Source organism: Onychomys torridus, chromosome 14 (assembly GCF_903995425.1).
Source record: "Onychomys torridus chromosome 14, mOncTor1.1, whole genome shotgun sequence".
Lineage (NCBI taxonomy): Eukaryota > Metazoa > Chordata > Mammalia > Rodentia > Cricetidae > Onychomys > Onychomys torridus.
In genome coordinates this window covers 744,790-765,644 of record NC_050456.1, presented here as the reverse complement: position 1 = coordinate 765,644, position 20,855 = coordinate 744,790, and the positions used below count along the sequence as shown (strand labels likewise).

Here is a 20,855-nt window from a genome sequence, read left to right as displayed (position 1 = left end):
CACCCTACTTCCTAACAATGACCTTATTGATCAAGGCCTTAATTCCATCCATTCTGCCAAGCCTGAAAGCAGACTTTGTGAGATTAACACAGAGAGCCAGGTCTGAGGAGGACAGACATGTAACTAAATCCAGAAATACACGATTTTATAAACACAAGCATCAGTTTACGGTAAATTCTGTGAACTGAAGCAGAATGCCAACATTAGCTATCTCTATAGAAAAATTATCTAGAAAGCTGAGTTGGTCTAAATATTATGTCTCTCCAAATCCACGTTGAAATCCTGGCATTTGAGGTGACAGTATTAGGAACAGAGTATCTGAGAAGTGGCAAAGTTGGAACACTCAGTACAGGACACCCAGGTCCTTCATACAGAATCCTAGGCACACATTTGCTCCTTCCACCACATACAGAAGACACTATCCAAAGAACAGGTAGTTGGACCTTATCAAACATCTAGTTGCTAGCATTCCCATTTTCTATTTCTCAACCTCCTGAAATTATGTGGCTTGCAAGTCATGCAGTTTATAGTTTTCTTATCACAGCTCAAACACAGAGACAGCAACCAAGTTATAGTCAGAAAGATACTTAATATAAATCTACACAATACAAGTAAATTCGATATGACTAGCCAATGTTAATCAACTGTGACACCATGATCCACATAGTCCTGCAGAGACAGCACTGCAGTGAGCAGTGCCCACCCTCTGTGGAACCACGCTGAACAAAACCAAAGTTCCCTGACTTCTGAATTCCTGAGATTCGTGCAGATAATTTCACATGAACACACACAGGTGTCCACATTTGAATGAGTATGTGTGTTGCTGAGGATCAAACCTAGGAATCAAATATGTTAGCCAAGCAATCACCACTGAGCTCTATGCACATTTTTTCTCTAGCTTTTTTTAAACTAAATTTCATTGACTAAACACAGGCTTTGGCTGCAAAACAAGAACTATCTAGTTCAAGCTCTTTCGATTAACTTTACACATTATGGACATAATAAAAACTATCAATATTTAAAGAAGAGAAGTTTCTTAATGTTGTTAGTTCCCCTTTAATTTTATATGAATTCAAAAACTGAAGCGGGCTGGGCAGTGGTGGTACACATCTTTAATGTCTGAAGCCAGCCTGGTCTACAAAGTTCCAGGACAGCCAAGTATACACAGAGAAGCCCTGTCTTAAAGAAAATAAATTAATTAATTAACAAAAACTGAAGCAAAATAAAATTATATAACTATTAAAATGTATATATATATATACATTTGAGCAATATAAAAATAGTTTATTACCCTAGAAAAATACTGTTAAGCATAGAATTTCTTAAATAAACATTCCTTTACAAAATGTTAAAACATCTATGCCTACTGAAAATAGTACTTCAATTTTACAATCCTTGACATTTATTATTATTCTAAAATTATTTAGTTTATCTCTCAATTCTTCTATAGTAAAATATTAAGAGCTACAAAAACTACAGATATACACATGTGGGATAATCTTTTTGTACACTGTGAAGATATATCTTTGCCAAGTGCCTTCTGTTTGGTTTAAAAAAGAGCTAAATGCCCAATAGCTAAACAGGAGTTATAGGCAGGACTTACGAGCAGAAAGTGAGGAAGTAGGAGATGAACCAAGATTCAGAGGACACCAAGGAGATGCAGAATGAGTGGGACACACAGAATCAGAGAGAGGTAAAACCAAGTGGCAGAAAGTAGATTAATATAAATGGGTTAAGTTATAAGAGCTAGTTGAGATAAGCCTAAGCTAAAGGCCAAGCTTTCACAATTAATATAAGTCTCCGTGTCATTATTTGGGAGCTGGCTGGAGGGACAGAGAAAGACTCATTACATACACAGACATACAGATATATCTCAGCATCCACTGGATACTTCTTCCTTCTCTACAAGTTCCCAACAAAAATTCAAAGATGCCCATGCCTTGTATATAAAGTGAGGTAGGACTTGCTAACATGCACAAACCTCCACTATACTCATTATCTTCATATAACTTATTATGCCTAATACAAAGTAAATAGGTGATATATTACACTGTGCAAACAATCATGGGAGGATCTATATATGCTGAAATACAGATACAACCATCACATTCATGGCTTTATATCACTCAGAAAAGACAAAAGCAAACCATGCTGAAACACTGAGTGCTGGCAAGGTTAAGGGTCTATGAAATGGTATAAGGCTACAATAGTAAATGTCAATGTATTACTTCATTTGCATAATATGGTGGTTTAAAAGAAAATGGCCCCCAAAGGGAGTGACACTATTAGGAGGTGTCGCTTTGTTGGAGGAAGTATGGGGACAGGTTTTGAGGTCTCTTTTCTCAAGTTTCCCTCAGTGTGACACCCAGTTGCCTTCCTGTTGCCTGCAAGATGTAGCACTCTTAGCTGTCTGCACATTGCCATGCTGCCTTTATGATCATAATGGACTGAACCTCTAAAACTGTAAATGAGCCACCCTCAATTAAATGTTTTCTTTATAAAAGGTCATAGTGTCTCTTCACAGCAATAAAAACCCAAACTAAAACACATGGATATAGCATAGTGGCCAAGATGTGACAAAGTTAAATTTTGAATTTTGAAACTTCCTCAATTTTTTTCTCAATGTTTCATCAACAGTTATTTGAATCTGCAACCATAGAACCTACAGATAAGAAACTTAGCACTCTTCCCTGTTTGTCTCTGTCTCTTTCCCTCTGTCGTGTGTGTGTGTGTGTGTGTGTGTGTGTGTGTGTGTGTGTGAGAGAGAGAGAGAGAGAGAGAGAGAGAGAGAGAGAGGGAGAGAGAGGGAGAGAGAGAGAGAGAGAGGGAGAGAGAGAGAGAGAGAGAAAGAGAGAGATGACTTAATGGAGTCAATAGAATTTTGAAACACTAGGTGCCAAGAAGCACTGAGCTACAAAACAGAAGGCTGATGATGGTGAACTTCTGAACTGCTCATAGCAGTTTTCTTGGGACGACTCAGATTTCAAAAGTATCCATTTTCTGTAGATCAGAAAGTAAAATAGCACAGCCACTGTGGAAATCAGTGTGGAGGTCCACAAAAAAACAAAAACATAACTACAATCTGATTAATCTATGTCACTGTGATTACTACATACCTGGAGAATACTAATTTGGTGTACCACAGAGATACTTGCACATCCATGTATATTACATTTGCTGCTAACAATTGTCATAATTTAGAATCAGTCAAGATGTCAATCAACAGGTAAAGAGATAAAGAAAATATGATACATATACACAATTCAATTTTATTTATCTGAAGAAATAAAATATGACATTTGCAGAAAAATGAATGGAACTGGAGATCATAATATGTAGTGAAATAAATCAGACACAAAAACCAAATAACCAGGTTTTCTCTCATATACAGAATCTGATTAAATTTAGATATGTATATGCATGTATGCATTTGTGAATGTAGATATGCCCATATTGTGTAGAAGAAACTCAAAGTAATAGAACTGATATTAATAGATTTTCCTTTTAAATTTTACTTTTATTTTACATGTTTGGGTGCTTTGTCTGCATATGTAAGTCTGTGCCCCACACAAGTGACTGGTACCAACAGAAGTCAGAAGAAAGCATCAGATCCTCTAGAACTGGAATAACAGATGGTTCTGAGAAACCATGTGTGTGCTAAGAGTCAAACTCAGGTCCTCTGGAAGAGCAGCACATAAAAATGTATTTTATACATGTCATATAGTAGAAACCTCAAGTGTACTTCAGAATTAAATACATAAAGATATGGTTAACCTTCCCTGTGCTTAAACATGCGAACTCTATAACACAGTTCTTCCATAATAAAATTTAGATCATTACTTCTTTAATTCAAAATCAAATGTGCATTTATATCCCAACATATTCTTCACATTTCTTACCTGGGTCTCCACACCTTGCTCCAGCAGACGCTTAGCTTGATTTTCCACTTCAAGTCGTGCTCTTGCAATAAAGAGTAGATCATTTTCTATTACTTCTATTCCAGAAAGATCTATTCCTTGCGAAAGATAATCTATTAAAAAATACAATAGTCATTATCAATTAAAAATGACAGAATCAAAACAACATGTATAACTTCTTCAAAACTACTATGGATTTGTTGAAGAACATAGTTCCTTCTTCAAACCTATATTCTAAAACATAACAACTTCCAAATATCTCCTATTTAATAATGTACCTCGGGAGTTGAATGTCCCAAGTAAAATAAGGAAATGACAAAAATGTAAGTTCAGCCAGGTAATGGTGGCCCACATCTTTAATCCCAGCCCTCTGAAAGCAGAGGCAAGCAGATCTCTGAGTTTGGAGCCAGTCTGAGCTACAGAGTTCAGGACAGCCAGGGCAACAGAGAAACCCTGAATTGAAAAACAACAACAAAATAATACTATAAGTTCAAAGCAATGTCAACATATTAAAGAGTGTCTTTTTCCACAAAAAAGTCGTTTGCTGTGCAGATCAGTATTTCTTAGAACTCACTATGTAGCCCAGGTGGGCCTGAAACTCACAAGCCTCCTTCCTCTGCCTCCCAAATGCTGGGATTGCATGTCTGGGCAACAGGCCCAGATTCTATTTTAATTTAGATAAATATACTAATAGTCACAGAAATTTCTCAAGCTCTACCTACAGCTTCAAAAATTATTCTGTAATAACAAAGCATTAGAAACAAATGTTTTTAGAACAAAGGTTAATAATGCACAAGTAAACCTTAGCATTTTGCCATTTATGTGATTGTACTGACTTGAAGAACATTATTTTACCAAATGTTCACAGTAAGAATTGTTGTAAGATTCCGAGGCAGGTAAGAGAGCTTGGTCAGTAGCGTGCTTACTGTCACATCCCTGCATTCACATATAAAACTGGGTATGGCGGCACATGCAATCTCAGTGCAGAGGCAAGGCAGGAAGATCCTGGAGCTCCTTCCCTACCTAGAAAAGACTAGCAGAAAGCCCAAGTCCCAGGTCTCAGTGAGATCTCATCTTCAAAGTCAAGGAGCATGGCTCCTAATAAATGACATATAAGGTTGACCTGCACACTCAAATATATGTGTGTACCTTAGACAGGAATGCATGCTAATACATGGAAAGATTTTGGTAGGATGAGTATGGTGCAAGACTGTTAACTCCATACTCAGAAGGCTGAGGTAAGGACATTGCATTTTCCAGGATAGCTTAGGCTACAGAACAAGAGCCTGTCTCAAATAACCAAACAAGCAAGCTAGGGGAAGGGGAGGTAGTGGTGGTAGACATGGTTATATAGTTGCGTCTATGTGTTCAGAATTTGGATAATTTAAAAAACTGTTATTCTGTTCATTTTCCTTTATTTCTAAAGTAATAAAAATGCTTATGGATGAAGACTGATGTTTAATCAGTTAAGATCCAACTCTACAATTCATACCTTTAATATTTTATCAAGGCAAATTATTTCTCCCTGCCCCTTTTGTTTGAGAGTGTTGCAACATATAGTCCAGAATAGCCTTGAACTCACAGAAATCCACCTGCCTCTGCTTCCCAAGTGCTGATTAAATAAAGATGTGTGCCACCATACCTAGTTCCTCAAGGCAAATTATTTCTAAAATGTTATATCTAATTAGATAAATGACTTCATTTTGCCAGTTAACAGAATATCAAGTACATTTTCACTTAATTAAAATTTTAGCTTCAGTCTTATTAAAACATATCCCAGCATTAAATACAATCACAGAGTACTTCAGTTAGGTTATAATAAACCAACCAGGTCAAACTACATTAAAGCATGCAAACCAATACAATCTGATCATCAAACACTATATATCTAGGTTCACACCAGGGGGGGAAAAGCCCACAAGAAATATATAGCACAGTTATAATGTGCTATTGCTCATTATACTTCGACCACAGTGTGTTCCTTTGCAATGTGTAGATCCAAAAGGTCATAATTAGGCTTACCACAATAAAAGATTACTAGAAATACCTTCAAATCATTTGAGCTTAATTTTGCCTAGAATTTACTAGGTAATTACAGACAAGTGAGCTTCAGGGAGTTTTAGATGCAAAAAGGTAACAACACAAAACACACGCCCTAAATACTCTGTAGATTACTGTGAGAGTCCATACATATTAATGAATGTCAAACAATGATATATACAATTCTATTCAATAAATACAATATAAATTTTGATACTTAACAAATAAAACCAGAATCTATTCTTTATTCACTCATTAGTAGCACACGAAATATGTAATGCAGGGTTTTTCACTTACTTACATAAGCATCTATCCATAGTCCTAAAAGTTTTCATTTAAAATTTTGAAGAAGATTTTGAAGGATAGCTTTAGATTCAAAAGACAGATAATATTACACCTGAAATTTTCTGACTGAAAATATAAGCATGGAACTGAATTTAGCCAAGTTGGGATAATGGTAGTACTAAATACTAATATTATAAATTTAATAAGAAAAGTAACTACTAAAAACATATGAAATGCCAAATTTTGTAATTGTAAGTAAGGGTGCAGTGAAACCATAAAACTGGACTACTCCAGGAGTAGAAGAAGTCATGTTTTGGGGGTCAAATAGCCAAGGCAATCTGGGGATAGGGGTTTAAAATGGTTGAAAATCAAGCAGATTTTATATGACATCAGGGTTGGGTCTTTGAGAATGATACAAGCAGTTGACTGACATAATGCCCTTGCAGGAGGTACTTGACCTTTGAGGCCAGGAATTAAGGGAGATTCCTGGCACAAAACCTATTAAAAGTAACTAGATTTAAAAAAAAAAAAAAAATCTGTATTTTAAATGTTATTCTGCAACTATTGATAAAAAAAATATTAAAAAGAAAAAGGTGAATGAATACCTTTGTGCATAAAGTATCACAGTGCTAATTATAAAATTTACACACATATGTATGTCTATATGCATATGTACACATATGCTGGTGAATGTGCATGCATATTTGCAATATATGTGAACAATAAAAATCAGCAAAAAATACTTTTAAAAAAAATTTGAGATTATCATAATAATGTTCCAAATAAGTATCTCTATGACCAAAATATTCCATTTGGAGTCACATATGCTTGTGCATGTGTGTGTGTGTGTGTGTGAAGCATTATTGAGAACAAAACTGAAAACTGACACCATCAACCCAATAAATAAAAGCATAATTTAAAATAGTACTATAGATGAAGTATTCGCTTAAAAATAAAATATATATTTTTTCTAATTTTATTTGTAGCCGGGTGGTGGTGGCACACGCCTTTAATCCCAGCACTTGGGAGGCAGAGCCAGGAGGATCTCTGTGAGTTCAATGCCAACCTAGGCTACCAAGTGAGTTCCAGGAAAGGCGCAAAGCTACACAGAGAAACCCTGCCTCAAAAAACCAAATAAATAAATAAATAAATAAATAAATATTAAAATAAAATAAATAAATAAAATTTTATTTGTGTGGTTTTGGGGTTTTTTATTGTTGGTTTGGTTTGGCTTTTCGAGACAGGGTTTCTCTGTGTAGCAACACTGGCTGTCCTGGATCTTGCTCTGTAGACCAGGCTGGCCTCAAACTCACAGAGATCCACTTGCCTCCCGAGTGCTGGGATGAAAGGTGTGCACCACCACTGAGCTAAAACATACCTTATAGCAGCTTAAAAATAAGCAAATAACAGGCATATGCTTATCAGTATCAATGGTTCAACATAATGATAAAGATTTTGAAGAATAAATACGTCAAGGATTGATTTAGGGTGTTTTAACAAAAGTAAGAGTTAATAATATATTATCTGACATACAAGATGGGTGACATAATGTGTTTTTAGTAATAAGTCCACAAATTTGGTAGGCAGTATTTGTTACTTACATATTTAAAAAGTGTTCTGGCATTATTTCTTTAAGTATTATAGCATTATTGGATAAGTACATTCAAGTTATTAGAACTGTATTTCATTTGTTCAAAAGCCAAAGGCTGAATCCATTAGGCCAAGTCCTAGATAAGAGAGACAGGAGCAGCACACCCAGAGGTCTGGGACAAGGTCTGGCTGGCATCAGCAGATTCTCTCATTGTTAAGAGGGAAATTATCACCTTACAAGGGAAGGCTCAATGCAAAGACATTAACTGCCAAGTAGATAAAACCTTTAGGAATACCATGCTCATCAAGAAATTTTCTAAAGTCATAGAACTATATAAAAAAAGAATAAAAACAAATTACATAATACCATAATACAGAGGCAACCACAGTGGAGCAGATAAGTGGATTTGCATGGGTATGATTGAATCCCAATATTCTCAACCAGCACCAAAATAGCACAGAGCCTCCCCCTAGATGTTTATGTGAGAAGAAGCAGAGGAATCAAAAACTGACATAGTGACTGGGCAGCTGGCTATAGTCACCAATCAACAAAAGTTACTTCCTCCTACACATTTACTTTTCAAAGAGCACCATTCAAATGCATGCCTCAGAAAATGCACACATAAACTTCATGTGCTCCAAAATACATAAGATATAGACTGAGCATTCTCTTCTAAAGTTTAGCCTCTTTTTTAACCTACCTGTGCATTATATTGTTCTTGTTTTAGTTGAAGTTACACATAATTACTTTTGACAGTGGTATTGGTGCTGGAGATGGAACCTATACATGTATGTGCACTCCACTGAACTAACTCCAGAACAACAGGACCTTTATACTTCAGTATATAAGCACTTAGCCACACAACTACTGTTCATACAAATACCAATATTTTATCAAGTGAATGAAACAAAAACTTACTTAGCCTTCTGCATAAGATAGAATATTGGCTATCATAAGTAATTACTCTAAACATTTTCAAGCATAAAATGTAATCTAGAATTATTTCTGTGAGAAAGTTACAAAGAGGGAAATGCTTGTTTCACAAAGGAAGAATCAAAGCAATACCCAGTCAAAGAAGTATTTTTAAGTTTTATATAAATTATCAAACTACTTACATTTTTACAAGTTACATAAGTAGCCTTCAAAGCAGCTATCAGATTATATTTTTGTTCATTCTAATAGACGTGTCACATCTAACCACACACAATACAAAATTACCAGTGTTTAAAAATCACATATGATAGCTGGGAGGTGGTGGTATACGCCTTTAATCCCAGCACTCAGGAAGCAGAGGCAGGTGAATCTCTGTGAGTTCAAGGCCAGTCTGGTCCTCAGAGACAGTTACAGGACAGGCTCCATAGCTACACAGAGAAACCCTGTCTTGAAAAAAAAAATTGCATATGCTGGTCTAAGGAAATATGTTTATACTAATATGATACAAACTTTAAGTGATGAGCTAGATATTATTAATTACATTTTGTCTTGAGTATAGCACATAAATTTTATTTCCTTTGCTTATATCACTTTGTCTCAATTATAACTGATTATTACATTTGCATTGATTATTTTCCAATCTATTTTTTAATTTAGTTATACCTTCTATATTATTTCCTAAACCCATTCTAGGAACATAATGGTAAAATTATCTAAGTAGTTCTACATTAGATTCTTTAAACACCTGATTAAGAAGCTCAGTCATGGGGGGCTAGAGAGTTGGCTCAGCAGTTGTTGCTCTTGCAGAGGACCCAAGTTCAATTCCCTATACCTACATGGCAGCTCACAACTATACATAGCTCTAGTCCAAGGGGATGCAGCTCACTTTTCTGAACTTCTCAGGCACCAGGCAGGTATGTGGTTCACAGACATACATGCAACCAAAACACTCATACACACAAAATAATAAACTAAGTCTTAAAATTAAAAAGAAAGAAAGAAACTCAGGCTTTGGTCAGTATGATGTCTCAGCAGGAAAAAGTGCTTGCTACCTGATGACTTGAAGTTCAATCCCCAGGACCCTCATAAAGAGAGAAGAGAACTGAGTCTCATAAATTGTTCTCTAAACTCTACAAACATACCTTGGCATACACATGCTCCCACAAATACCCATAAAAATAAAAAAAAATGTAATTTAAAAGGAATTCAGCCTAAAGCTTATTTTGTACAAAAATAGGTAACATATAAAACTGATTTATACAAGATTATCTTGAAGATTGATAATAATCTAGAGAGAGAAGATACTACTACCTGAGTTATTGCATAAACAAGTTATTTGAGAATTTTCAAATAACAAAACAACCAATAACCACAAAACAATACCAAACATCATAGATATCAGATTATGAGACTGATATAACTACAATATAGTATCGAGTTGATATGATTTAAGCCAAATCAAGAGACTAATTAAAGCTAAGGTATCAAGACAGGGTTTCTCTGTGTCTTCTTTTTTTTTTTTTTCCAAAGATGAAGTCTTGCTATATTGTTTCAGCTGGTTTTAATACTGGACCAATCCTCCTGCCTCTGTCTCTTGTGTGCTGAGATTACAGGTATGTACTACCATGCTCTTCTTTCAGGATGTCTTTTTTTCCCCCCTGCCTTTTGAGAAAGGGTCTCTCTATGTATCTCTTACTGTTCTGAAACTCACTGTGTAGACCAGGTTGGCCTCAAACTCACAGAGATCTGCCTGCCTCTGCCTCCCAAATGCTGAGAATAAAGATGTGTGCCACTATACACAATTAGAGGAACCAAAGATTTCTCGTTAGACCATGTGACACCTGAGGATAAGATCCTCAACTGGCCTTGACAGTCAGAAAACAGTTAAATTTTGCCACCTGCATAGTCTTAAACACCCAACAATAAAGTTTAACAAAGACTAAGGTGACTGGTATGTTTTGTCCAAGGAATGGTCCAAGGAATCATCACATTTCACAAACATTAGACAACTATACACTTTATTTTATATATATATATATATTAGACAACTATATATTTTCTTCTTGATAAATATCACCCAGATATAACACTACAGACCTTGGCTCACTGCAGTACCTACAGCCAAAAGAGGCAGGCCCACTGTTATTTAAACCTGCCAGTTAAAGTATGGTTAGTTTTCTCTTCTTTCTCTATCTAAAAGGAACATGGAAAGGTCATCATGCTAACTTTTAGCCAATCCAACAGCTATTAAAAATCAGGAAAGCAGATTACATCACTCTGGAGATCAGCTTTAGAGGCTAGAGAAAAACAAGGAAGAGCCCAATAGATCCTGTGAGCCCAGAAAAAGACTGTAAGAAAATTTCATTTGGACATCTTAAAACATCCTTGTTCTTCCTTCTCCTAGTTCTCTCCTTATGACTGGTAATGTTAACATTTGCATTTACTTTTCCCTCACATCTCTTTCCAGACACTACCCAAGTACTTCCTTTACTCCCTAGTCTGATAGCCCTCTGGAGGGTACCCCAAAACTGCCACAACTGACACCCCCAGTACAGTGCTCAGGCACTCTCTTCCTATTGCAGTATTTATTTACTCCTAGATAGGACAGAAAGAGAGAGCCAACTTTTTTCCTTCTCTTTTCTCCCTTTTATTGAAAACAGATATTTTTTCTCCTACAGTATATCCTGACTACAGTTTCCTCTCCCTGTACTCCTCCCAGTTCCTTCCCACCTCCCTTCCCATCCAGACTATCTCTCATTAGAAAAAAACAGGCTTCTAAGAGATAACAATAACAACAATAAAATAAGATATAATAAGATAAAACAAAAATCATTATATTAAAGTTGGTTGAGGCAAACCAATAGAAGGAAAAGAGCTTAGGAGAAGCATAAGAATCAGAGACCCACTTGTTCACACACTCAGGAGTCCCATAAAAACACTAAACTGAAAGAGGACTTGGTGTGGTCCAGGCCCTGTACATGCTGCTTCATTCTCTGAGTTCATATGAGTTTTCCTTAGTTCATTTAGAGGCCCTTATTATTCTGGTGTCTTCCAACCCCTCTGCCTCTTATACTCTTTCCACTCTACTTCTGAGATGATAAATTCCATGGCCATGTGATGCCCTCCTCCTCATGCTGTTTTTATATTCTTCCCATCTCCTTCTTGTATAATGTTCTCTGAGCCTTGCAGGAGGTGATAAAGGTGACCTATTTATGAATGAGCACTGAAGAATCACTTGTTCTCAGCAACGTGACTTGCCATGAGGCTTCCTATTAATAATCATTTACTACAAAGAGAAGCTTCTTTGATAAAGGCCAAAGTCAGCACTAATCTATGGATCTACTCACAAATATTTAGGAGGCAATTTTATAAGGTATCCATTTTAACAAAACAGAAGTAGTAGGTTCATCCTTAATGCCTATGAGCTCCTTAGTCATGGGTCTCTGACCAGGGCTGTAGAACTTCTGGAGAAGGCCTCAGAGCCGATCAGAAATCAGTTGGTTACCACTTAACAGTTGTGACACTACTGCACCAGTAAGACCTGCTTTTCTGGAGTTTGTGTTGTAGCATGAAAGGTCCAACCAAAGCTGGGAGGGAACACGGGTGACTTTTCCCCTAGCATACTGCATAGCAACTTCCAAAATGAAGACTAGAGCAGAGCAGAAGCTTCAAGCTCAGTTATAACATGCTTTGTCTATATTCTGCTACAAAGGCATATGATGCCTTCAACAATAAGTTCTTAAAATCCAGTTCTGGTAGGAACTAAAAGCAATGGCCATAAACTTGTATGGTCTAGGGGATCTCTGGGGCTTTTCTGGCCAATAGCTCCTAGGGAAGTGTTCAAAATCGGGCACTAAGGTTTCCACTTAAAACCTACAGCTTTGGCATTATCCATTCATGCATGGTGTCTCTTTTCAAAGTCCTTTTTGTTTGGGACAGGGTCTCATTATGGAGCCCTGACTGACCTGGCAACTCACAGTGAAATTAGGCTGGCCTCAAACTCACAGAGATCTGCCTGTTTTAGCTTCCCAAGTACTATGATTAAAGGCACATATCAATATATATATAGTTCTCAAAGTCTTTTTAAATTACATATTTTTTTTTAATTTAATTTTTTTTATTTTATGTGCATTGGTGTTTTTGTTATGGGTGTCGGATCCCCTGGAACTGGAATTAGAGACAGTTGTGAGCTGCCATGTGGGTGCTAGGAATTGAACCTGGGTCCTCTGGAAGAGCAGTCAGTGCTCTTAACCATGGAGGTATCTCTCCAGCCCCTTAAATTATATTTTAATTAGCATCTAAAATAGTATATTTCCCTGTGACTTCTTCATAACTGGGTTTTGGTGAACCAGCCTCTCTCTTTATCCCAAATTCCCTCCTATTCCCCAACCCAGTATCTGCTTGAACTTTGTTTCCCAAAGCACAGTTATGCCTACCATCCCACTCTCTACCTTCCAACATGGCCCCCTTGTCACTTCAGGTCTCTACAGACATTCCAAATTAAACATATCTAAAAATTCCAAACTAGGATCCACACATATGAGAGAACATGGGGCACTTGACTTTCATCCAATATTCTTCAATTCTATTTTCTACAAATTTCATTTCAGGTTTTTTGGGTTTTTTTTTTTTTACAGCTAAATACAATTCCACTGTGTCTTTGTACCACATTTCTATTATATGATCATCAATCGATGGACACCTAGACTGATTCCATTTCCTAACTACTAAGACTGGAGCATCAGCAAACACAGATGTGCAACTACATCTCTTGGGTATACATCAAGGAATAGTATAGCTCAGTTATATGGTCATTCATTTTTTAGTGTTTTTAGAAACCTGATTTCCAAACTGGCTGTATTCCTACCACCAGTGTATGAAGTTTCCCCTTCCCACACATTGTATTTAATCATTTGCATTCTTAATAATGGCCACTCTGAGTGGGGTGAGATGGAATCTTAGTTTTAATCTGCATTTCCCTCATGGCTCAAGTTGCTGAACATTTTTCAAGAGTTTACTGGTCATTTTGTTTCTTCTTTTGAGAACTCTGTATTCAGTTCATAGCCCATTTTTAATTGGGTAGGGTGTTTTTTCTTGATGTTTATTTTTGTTGTTATCCATTGCATATCCTAGAAACTAATACTCTATTAGATCTACAACTGAAAAGATTGTCCCTACTCTGAGGCTGCCTCTTGACTCATGTGAGAGTTCCCTTCACTATACAGAAGTTTGTACTTACTGGCATTTGTCGATTTTGACCTTATTTCCTGTGCTACTAGAATTATACTCAAAAAGCCCTTACCTTCCCTATATGCCTAAATGAAGTACTTCAACTATTTAAAATTTAAAATTGTTTTAAAGACAGACAGAAAGACAAAGAAAGAATAGAAATGGATGAATGTCTAAATGTCATGGTTCTTTTTTTTGGGGGGGGGCTCAGGGATCGCTGTGGAAGAGGAGGCAAAAAGATGGTAAACAGCCACAGGAACAGGGAGTGTGCCGTCTCCTAGTAATGTCAGAAGCTAAACTCCTAAAGTCTCACCAACATGACTGCCTAAACATGAGTGAGCAGGGGCAACAACAGACGTGCTAAAGTAGACAGGGACAAAGCCCATGAGTGCTCAACCCTACACAAAGAACTACAGACAAAGGATGCCGAGAGAAGAAGAAACAGTCCTTCCCAAAGAAGGGTATACCTTATCCAAAACCAAATGATCACCCCTGAAAACATATACATTCAAGTAATATTATACAGACTGAGCAGGGTGTGTGTGTGTGTGTGTGTGTGTGTGTGTGTGTGTGTAACAACAATTAATGGAAACAGAGGCCATGAATTTGAAAAAGAGCAAAAAGGACTATATGGGAGGGCTTAGAGGAAGGAAAAAGAAGGGGGAAATGATATATTTATATTATAATCTCAAAATATAGAAATTTCTTTAAAAAGAAAAATGTTATCTCACTACAGAAATCTTGAGAAAACCAAAACCTAAAGAAAAATTATGTCACCCAAAACTCCATCAAAGTTAATTAAATACACATTTTTATTTTAATTTCCTTATTCTAGGTATAAACAGATTTTTACTTTTATGTTCAGTATATTTTTAATCTTAAATAGTTTTCTTGAATATAATAATAGACTGTCTACAGAAGAAAATATTTTAATATTATATGTAATTACAGGAAATTTCTAGTAACATATAATATTACTGAAAGTATAATAAAATTATAGAGCTAATGTTTTTAAGGTTGTGAGGTATTTGCACAAATAAATAATGACAAAGAGAACACAGAACATATAGCACTAAAGTAAATAAGATTTTAATACATGAGAACCTATGTATAACTAGATAAATAGAAATAATTATAAATAAGTTCTTTCAATAAAAACAAATCAGAAAAAATCTTTAATACAGAATATGTATTCAAACTATTAAAGAAAGATAATTTCATACCCTTCAAAGTGCATAGGAAATACATCATAGCTAAATTTCTAATTGTTACCAATCAAAAATGGCAAATTTCACATTAGAAGAAAGCATAAAGAGAATATTGTAATCAATGGAAGATTATAGTATTACCATCACTCTATCTAAGGTTTTCTGAACATGACCTACAAAAGATTCTGTCCTTTCACATTCCGGCAGAGAAGGGGGTAGGCTCAGAAAGTCCACTGTCCTGAGTAGCTACTGACAGAGAATAGTTACTGTGTAAAGGGGGCCTCATTTTCGTCAACAGCACAGCCACCAGTAAGTTTCCATGTTCCAGTAAAAAAATCTCTCTGGCTCATGCTCATGCAAGCAACCTTAATTAAACCAGGGATCACAAAAAAAAAAAAAAAAAAAACCACACCAACAAAAAAGACATGAAAATGGGAGCAGGATGTTTTTAGGAGAAGGGGTTAAACGGAAATGGAAGGAAGATCACAAGGGCAACAGAGATAGAAGACATTATGTACAAGTATGCAGCTGTCCACGGGTTTTCAAAAGAGGGTATTATCATCAAAACATAAATAAGTTGTAGGATCTAATAGGTAAATAGCAAAAGATTAAATAAGTTTATTAAGAGGACATTGACAAGCCAGTGCATGAAAACATATTGAAATATTATTTTGAAATTGACCTTTATGTAAAATGAAATAGTAAATATCCACTAAAACATTTGAAATCTTCAAAACCCCTTTAAATTCTTTCTGGTACTTAGAACAAAACCCAGAGCCTTATACATGCTACTTAAACTATCATTGAGCTACAATCATGGCAGTCACTAAACTAAGATAACTTTAACTAGGAGTTAATTCTTACTTCTACAAAAAACATGTACATCCTTTAAGAGCTAGAATATGAATAAAGGAATGCTAAACTAGGAATTACAACATCTGGGCTTTAATGCTATTTGATTGTATGACTGTAGTAAAATGACTGCGTTTTCTGAGGCTCTAAAAATGAAGAATAAAATACCTATTTTCACAAGATGGTTATACAACTACTGAAGAGATGAAGGAAATGCGTTTCCTAACTATGAAAATACAGCACTGCTAGGGGGCTGACTTAGTGGTAACGTACCTGCGCAAGGATGATGGCCTGAACTCAAATCCCTAAGACCCATATAAATAAAGCTTAGGCAGTAGCACACATCTGTAATCCCAACACTCTAAGACAGGGAAATAGGAAATGGAGACAGCAGAGTCCCCAGCTCAGAGGCTAACTAGCCTGGTAAAGGAAGTAAACAAAAACAAGAGATCCTGCTTCCAACAAGGTAGAAAGCAAGGGCCAAAAACCAAGGTCATCTGTGACCTTCCATATATACATCATACACAAACAAAGATTTAAAAATACACCCAAATGAACTATTATTTTCAAAACAGGGTATTAGTTGCTAACTCTTCTGACAAAATTTACAAGAAATGGGATCCTGGAGATAAATATAGGCTAAATTTTGTACTTTTCCAGTCAATTATTTTTTAATAATTTATTTAACTTTATTTAATGTGCATTGGTGTGAAGGTGTCAGATCCCCTGGAACTGGAGTTACTGTGAGCTGCCATGTGGGTGCTGGGAATTGAACCCAGGTCTTCTGGAAGAGCAGTGAGTGCTCTTAACCACTGAGCCAGCTCTTGAACCCCTTAAAGATTTTCTTTTTTAAAATCTTTATTTATTTTATGTGCATTGGAGTTTTGTCTACATGTATGCCTGTGTGGGTGTCAGCTCCTCTAAAACTGGAGTTACAGGCAGTTATGAGCTGCTGTGTGGGTGCTAGGAATTGAACCCAGGTCCTCTGGACCACTGAGCCATCTTCCAGCCCTTCCAGTTAATTCTTAATTAATATGACCACATAAACTATACACAGAATAGCCCAAGTCAGATAAGTAAACCCTATCTGAATCATTATATTCCAAGTCTAAAATACTACTCCGGGCAAGTTTGATCATCCTATTCTTCAAAGCTTTGGGGAAACTTAGTATCAAAAGCTTGTTCTTTTTTTCTCTGTCATATTCAGGGTGGAGGAAAACTTAATTTCTCTTTTTCACACCATCAGTATAATTTATTACAGCAATTCTAGCAAACTGACATATAACGAAAGCATTATAAGAACCTCTGTGTTTTCTATATAATAGATTGACTACAAAGAGTTAGTTTTATCTACTCATTCTACTTTACAGATAAAAGTGAGTGAGAAAACAATTTCCCATTATTAAGTGGTAAAGTCAAGAAATACTATTTGTGTTATTCCAGGTTGCTATCATAAAAGAATGTAACCCGGATATATTAAAAACAAACAAAAACATCAAAGATTTCTCCTAGCTCTGGAGGCAGGCTGGACTCCAGACCAGATTACCAATACGGCTGGGCTTTGATAAGGTCCCTTCTGTGTGTTTTCAGACTTGTACCATTACTAGAGGATAAGAAAGCTATCCCAAATTCCTATTAAAGAACACTAATGTCATTTATGAGATTACTTGCCAAAAGCCTCACTTCTTAAAATCACATTGGAAATTGTGATTTCAACCCATAGATCTGAGTCAGAAGCAACACAAATGCTGACTCCATTGCAGCTACTAGAACGGCCCTGCTATAACTCTCTGTTTGGAAAATCTAGGTCATTCCTAGCACCAATTCTAGCACTGATTCTGGCCATCTAAAACTTCATTCTCATCACAGTCTTTTCAAATATTTTAGTGAATTTTCTCTACTGAAAGCAGCTATGTCAAATTCACTTGGTCTGAAGTAGGAGCCCTGGCTGACAAATAAGGAAATTGGTTACACATGAAATGGTGGCTTAAGGAAAAGTCAATACCTACAGAAAGTAACTACAGTCACAGAAGATTGCCTAAGATGTGTCTAACTTCTACTTGCTACATGTATTTTCAGTTCTGTTCTGTGGTAATAAGGAGACAGTCTGACATTGCTGTCCACAAAAATTAATTCCTCTGACTCTCAGATCTGATGAACACAAAGGACACAACAAAATCAATGTACAAAAGTCAGTAGTTTTTCTATTAATCAATAATGAACATGCTGAGGAAGAAAACAGAAAAAAAATGCATCTCCAATATCATCAAATGAATAAATGAAACTTTTTAAACCTAGTAATAAATTTAACCAAAGAGGAGAAAGACCACTATATTGAAAATTTAAAGCACTGAAGGAAGAAACTGAAGACAACACTGAAAATGGAAAACTTCCCTCCTCATGGGTAGGAAGAATTCATATCGTGAAAATGGCTGTATTACCAAAAGAGACAAACAATCTTAATGTAATACCCATCAAAATTTCACTGCCATCTTTCACAAAAATAGAAAACAAAAAACAAAAATTCTCCCGGACAGTCAAAGCAATCCTGAGGAAAAAGAACAACACCAACAGTATCATATTTCTGTACTATAGCACCATAGCAACAAACAAAAGCAAGGTGCTGGTGTGAGGACATACCCACAAAACAGACATGTACACCAATGGAAAAGAATGAGACACAGAAATAAAACCGTCCAACTACAGCCACATGGTTTTTGTTGTTGTTTGTTATTGTTTTACCAAGACTCCAAAAAAGATGGCCTCTCCAACAATGGTGCTGGGAAAACTGGATATCCATAAATAGAAAACTGAAACTAAGAGTCTCATTTCTTACAATGTACAGAAACTCAAAGTGGACCAACAAACCTCACATAAGACTCTGAAACTGCTGAAGGAAAACACTTCAGGTACAGACTAAACAAGGATTTTTTGAAAAGTGCTCCCACAGTCCTGAAAATAACAACACCAAGAATCAAAAAATAGTGGTGGCACATGCCTTTAATCCCAGCACTCAGGAGGCAGGTGATCTCTGAGTTTGAGGCCAGTCTGATCTACAGAACAAGTTCCAGATCAGCCAGTGCTACAAAGAGAAACCCTGTTCCAAAACAGTAACAACACCCTAAAGCTAGAACTGCCACATGACCTAGCTATACCATTTTCAGGAAATCTTAGCATACTGCAGATTTGCCTGCATCTAGCACTTCCATGTTTACTGCAGCACTGTTCACAACATGTACAGCATGGAATTAGTGGAGGTACTAAAAACATGGGTAGGTAAAGAAAACACAACATATACAATAAGTTTTACTCATCTATAAAAAGTACAAAATTATGTCCAGTTTCCAGGAAAATGAATGGAACTGGAGATGATCAGATAAAGAAAAGTAATCAAGAATCAGAGACACAAAAGCCACATCTTCTCTCATATAATGAGGAATGAATAGGGTCAAAGTACATGATATACTTAAATGAAAATATTATTATGAAACTCATCGTTTCATACAATTAAAATACATTAATAAACTTTAAGGACATAATTTCTCAGAAATTAAAGGTCATTCATCTCCTGACTATAAACATGTATGTCCTCTTTCCAAAGGCAGTTGTATGCATAAACCATACTACAGAAACAGTTAAGACATGGCAGTGTGATGTAAAGAAAATTATGGGGGATGTCAAACAATTGTGGTTTTCAAGAGCAGTGACCTGAGACCATACGCCAAACTGACAATGGCTATTACAAATAAAGTTGCTATGAACATAGTTCAACAAGTGTCCTTCTGGTAGGATGGAGCATCCTAGGGTAGGTGTACAGGAATGGTATTGCTGGGTCTTGAGGTACATCAATTCCCAATTTTTCAATAAACTGTCACATTGCTTTTGAAATTGACTATAAAAGTTTGCACTCCCACCAGCAATGGAAGAATGTTCCCCTTGCTCTACATCCTCTCCAGCATGAGCTGTCACTTGTATTTTTGACTACAAATGACACCGCATGAAACTGAAAAGTTTCTGTAAGGCAAAGGACACCATCAATAGGACAAAATGGCAGCCTACAGAATAGGAAAAGGTCTTCACCAATCCCACATCTGACATAGGACTGATATCGAAAATATGTGAGTAACTCAAGAAACTAATTATCAACAAACCAAATAATCCAATTAAAAATGGGGTACAGATCTAAACAGAAAACTCTCAACAGTGGAATCTCAAATGGTTGAGAAACACTTCAAGAAGCATTCAACATCCTTAACTGTATGAGAAATGCAAAGCAAAATGATTCTGCAATTCCATCTTACACCTCTCAGAATGGCTATCAGCTTGCTGTATAATGCCTTTATTATGTTTAGTATGTCCCTTTTTGTCCCTGATCTCTCCAAGACTGTTACCATGAAGGGATGTTGGATTTTTGTCAAAAGCTTTTTCAAGCATCTAATGAGATGATCATGATGTGTTTTTTTTTTCTTTCAGTTTGCTTATATGGTGGATTACACTGACTGATTTTTTCATATGTTGAACCATTCCTGAATCAAGTAGGATTAAGCCTACTTGATCATGGTGGATGATCTTTTTGATGTGTTCTTAGATTCAGTTTGCAAGTATTTTATTGATTCTTTTTATATCAATGTTTATGAGGGAAATTGTTCCGCAATTTTCTTTCTGAGTCTTTGTAAGGTTTGGGTATCAGGGTGACTGTGACCTCATAAAATGAATTTGACAATGTTTCTTCTGTTTCTATTTTGTAAAATAATTTGAGGAGTAATGGTATTAGCACTTCTTTGAAGGTCTGGTAGAATT

General features: G+C 36.1%; 1 protein-coding gene across 1 annotated transcript in view; it reads right to left on the bottom strand.

The window, feature by feature from the left end:
• Positions 1–20,855, bottom strand: part of Cog5 (component of oligomeric golgi complex 5) — a 332,454-nt gene that overhangs the window by 197,990 nt on the left and 113,609 nt on the right. The window contains exon 7 of the mRNA XM_036205395.1: positions 3,900–4,030. Coding sequence (XP_036061288.1) covers positions 3,900–4,030 — 131 coding nt within the window. The remainder of the gene's footprint in view (positions 1–3,899; positions 4,031–20,855) is intronic.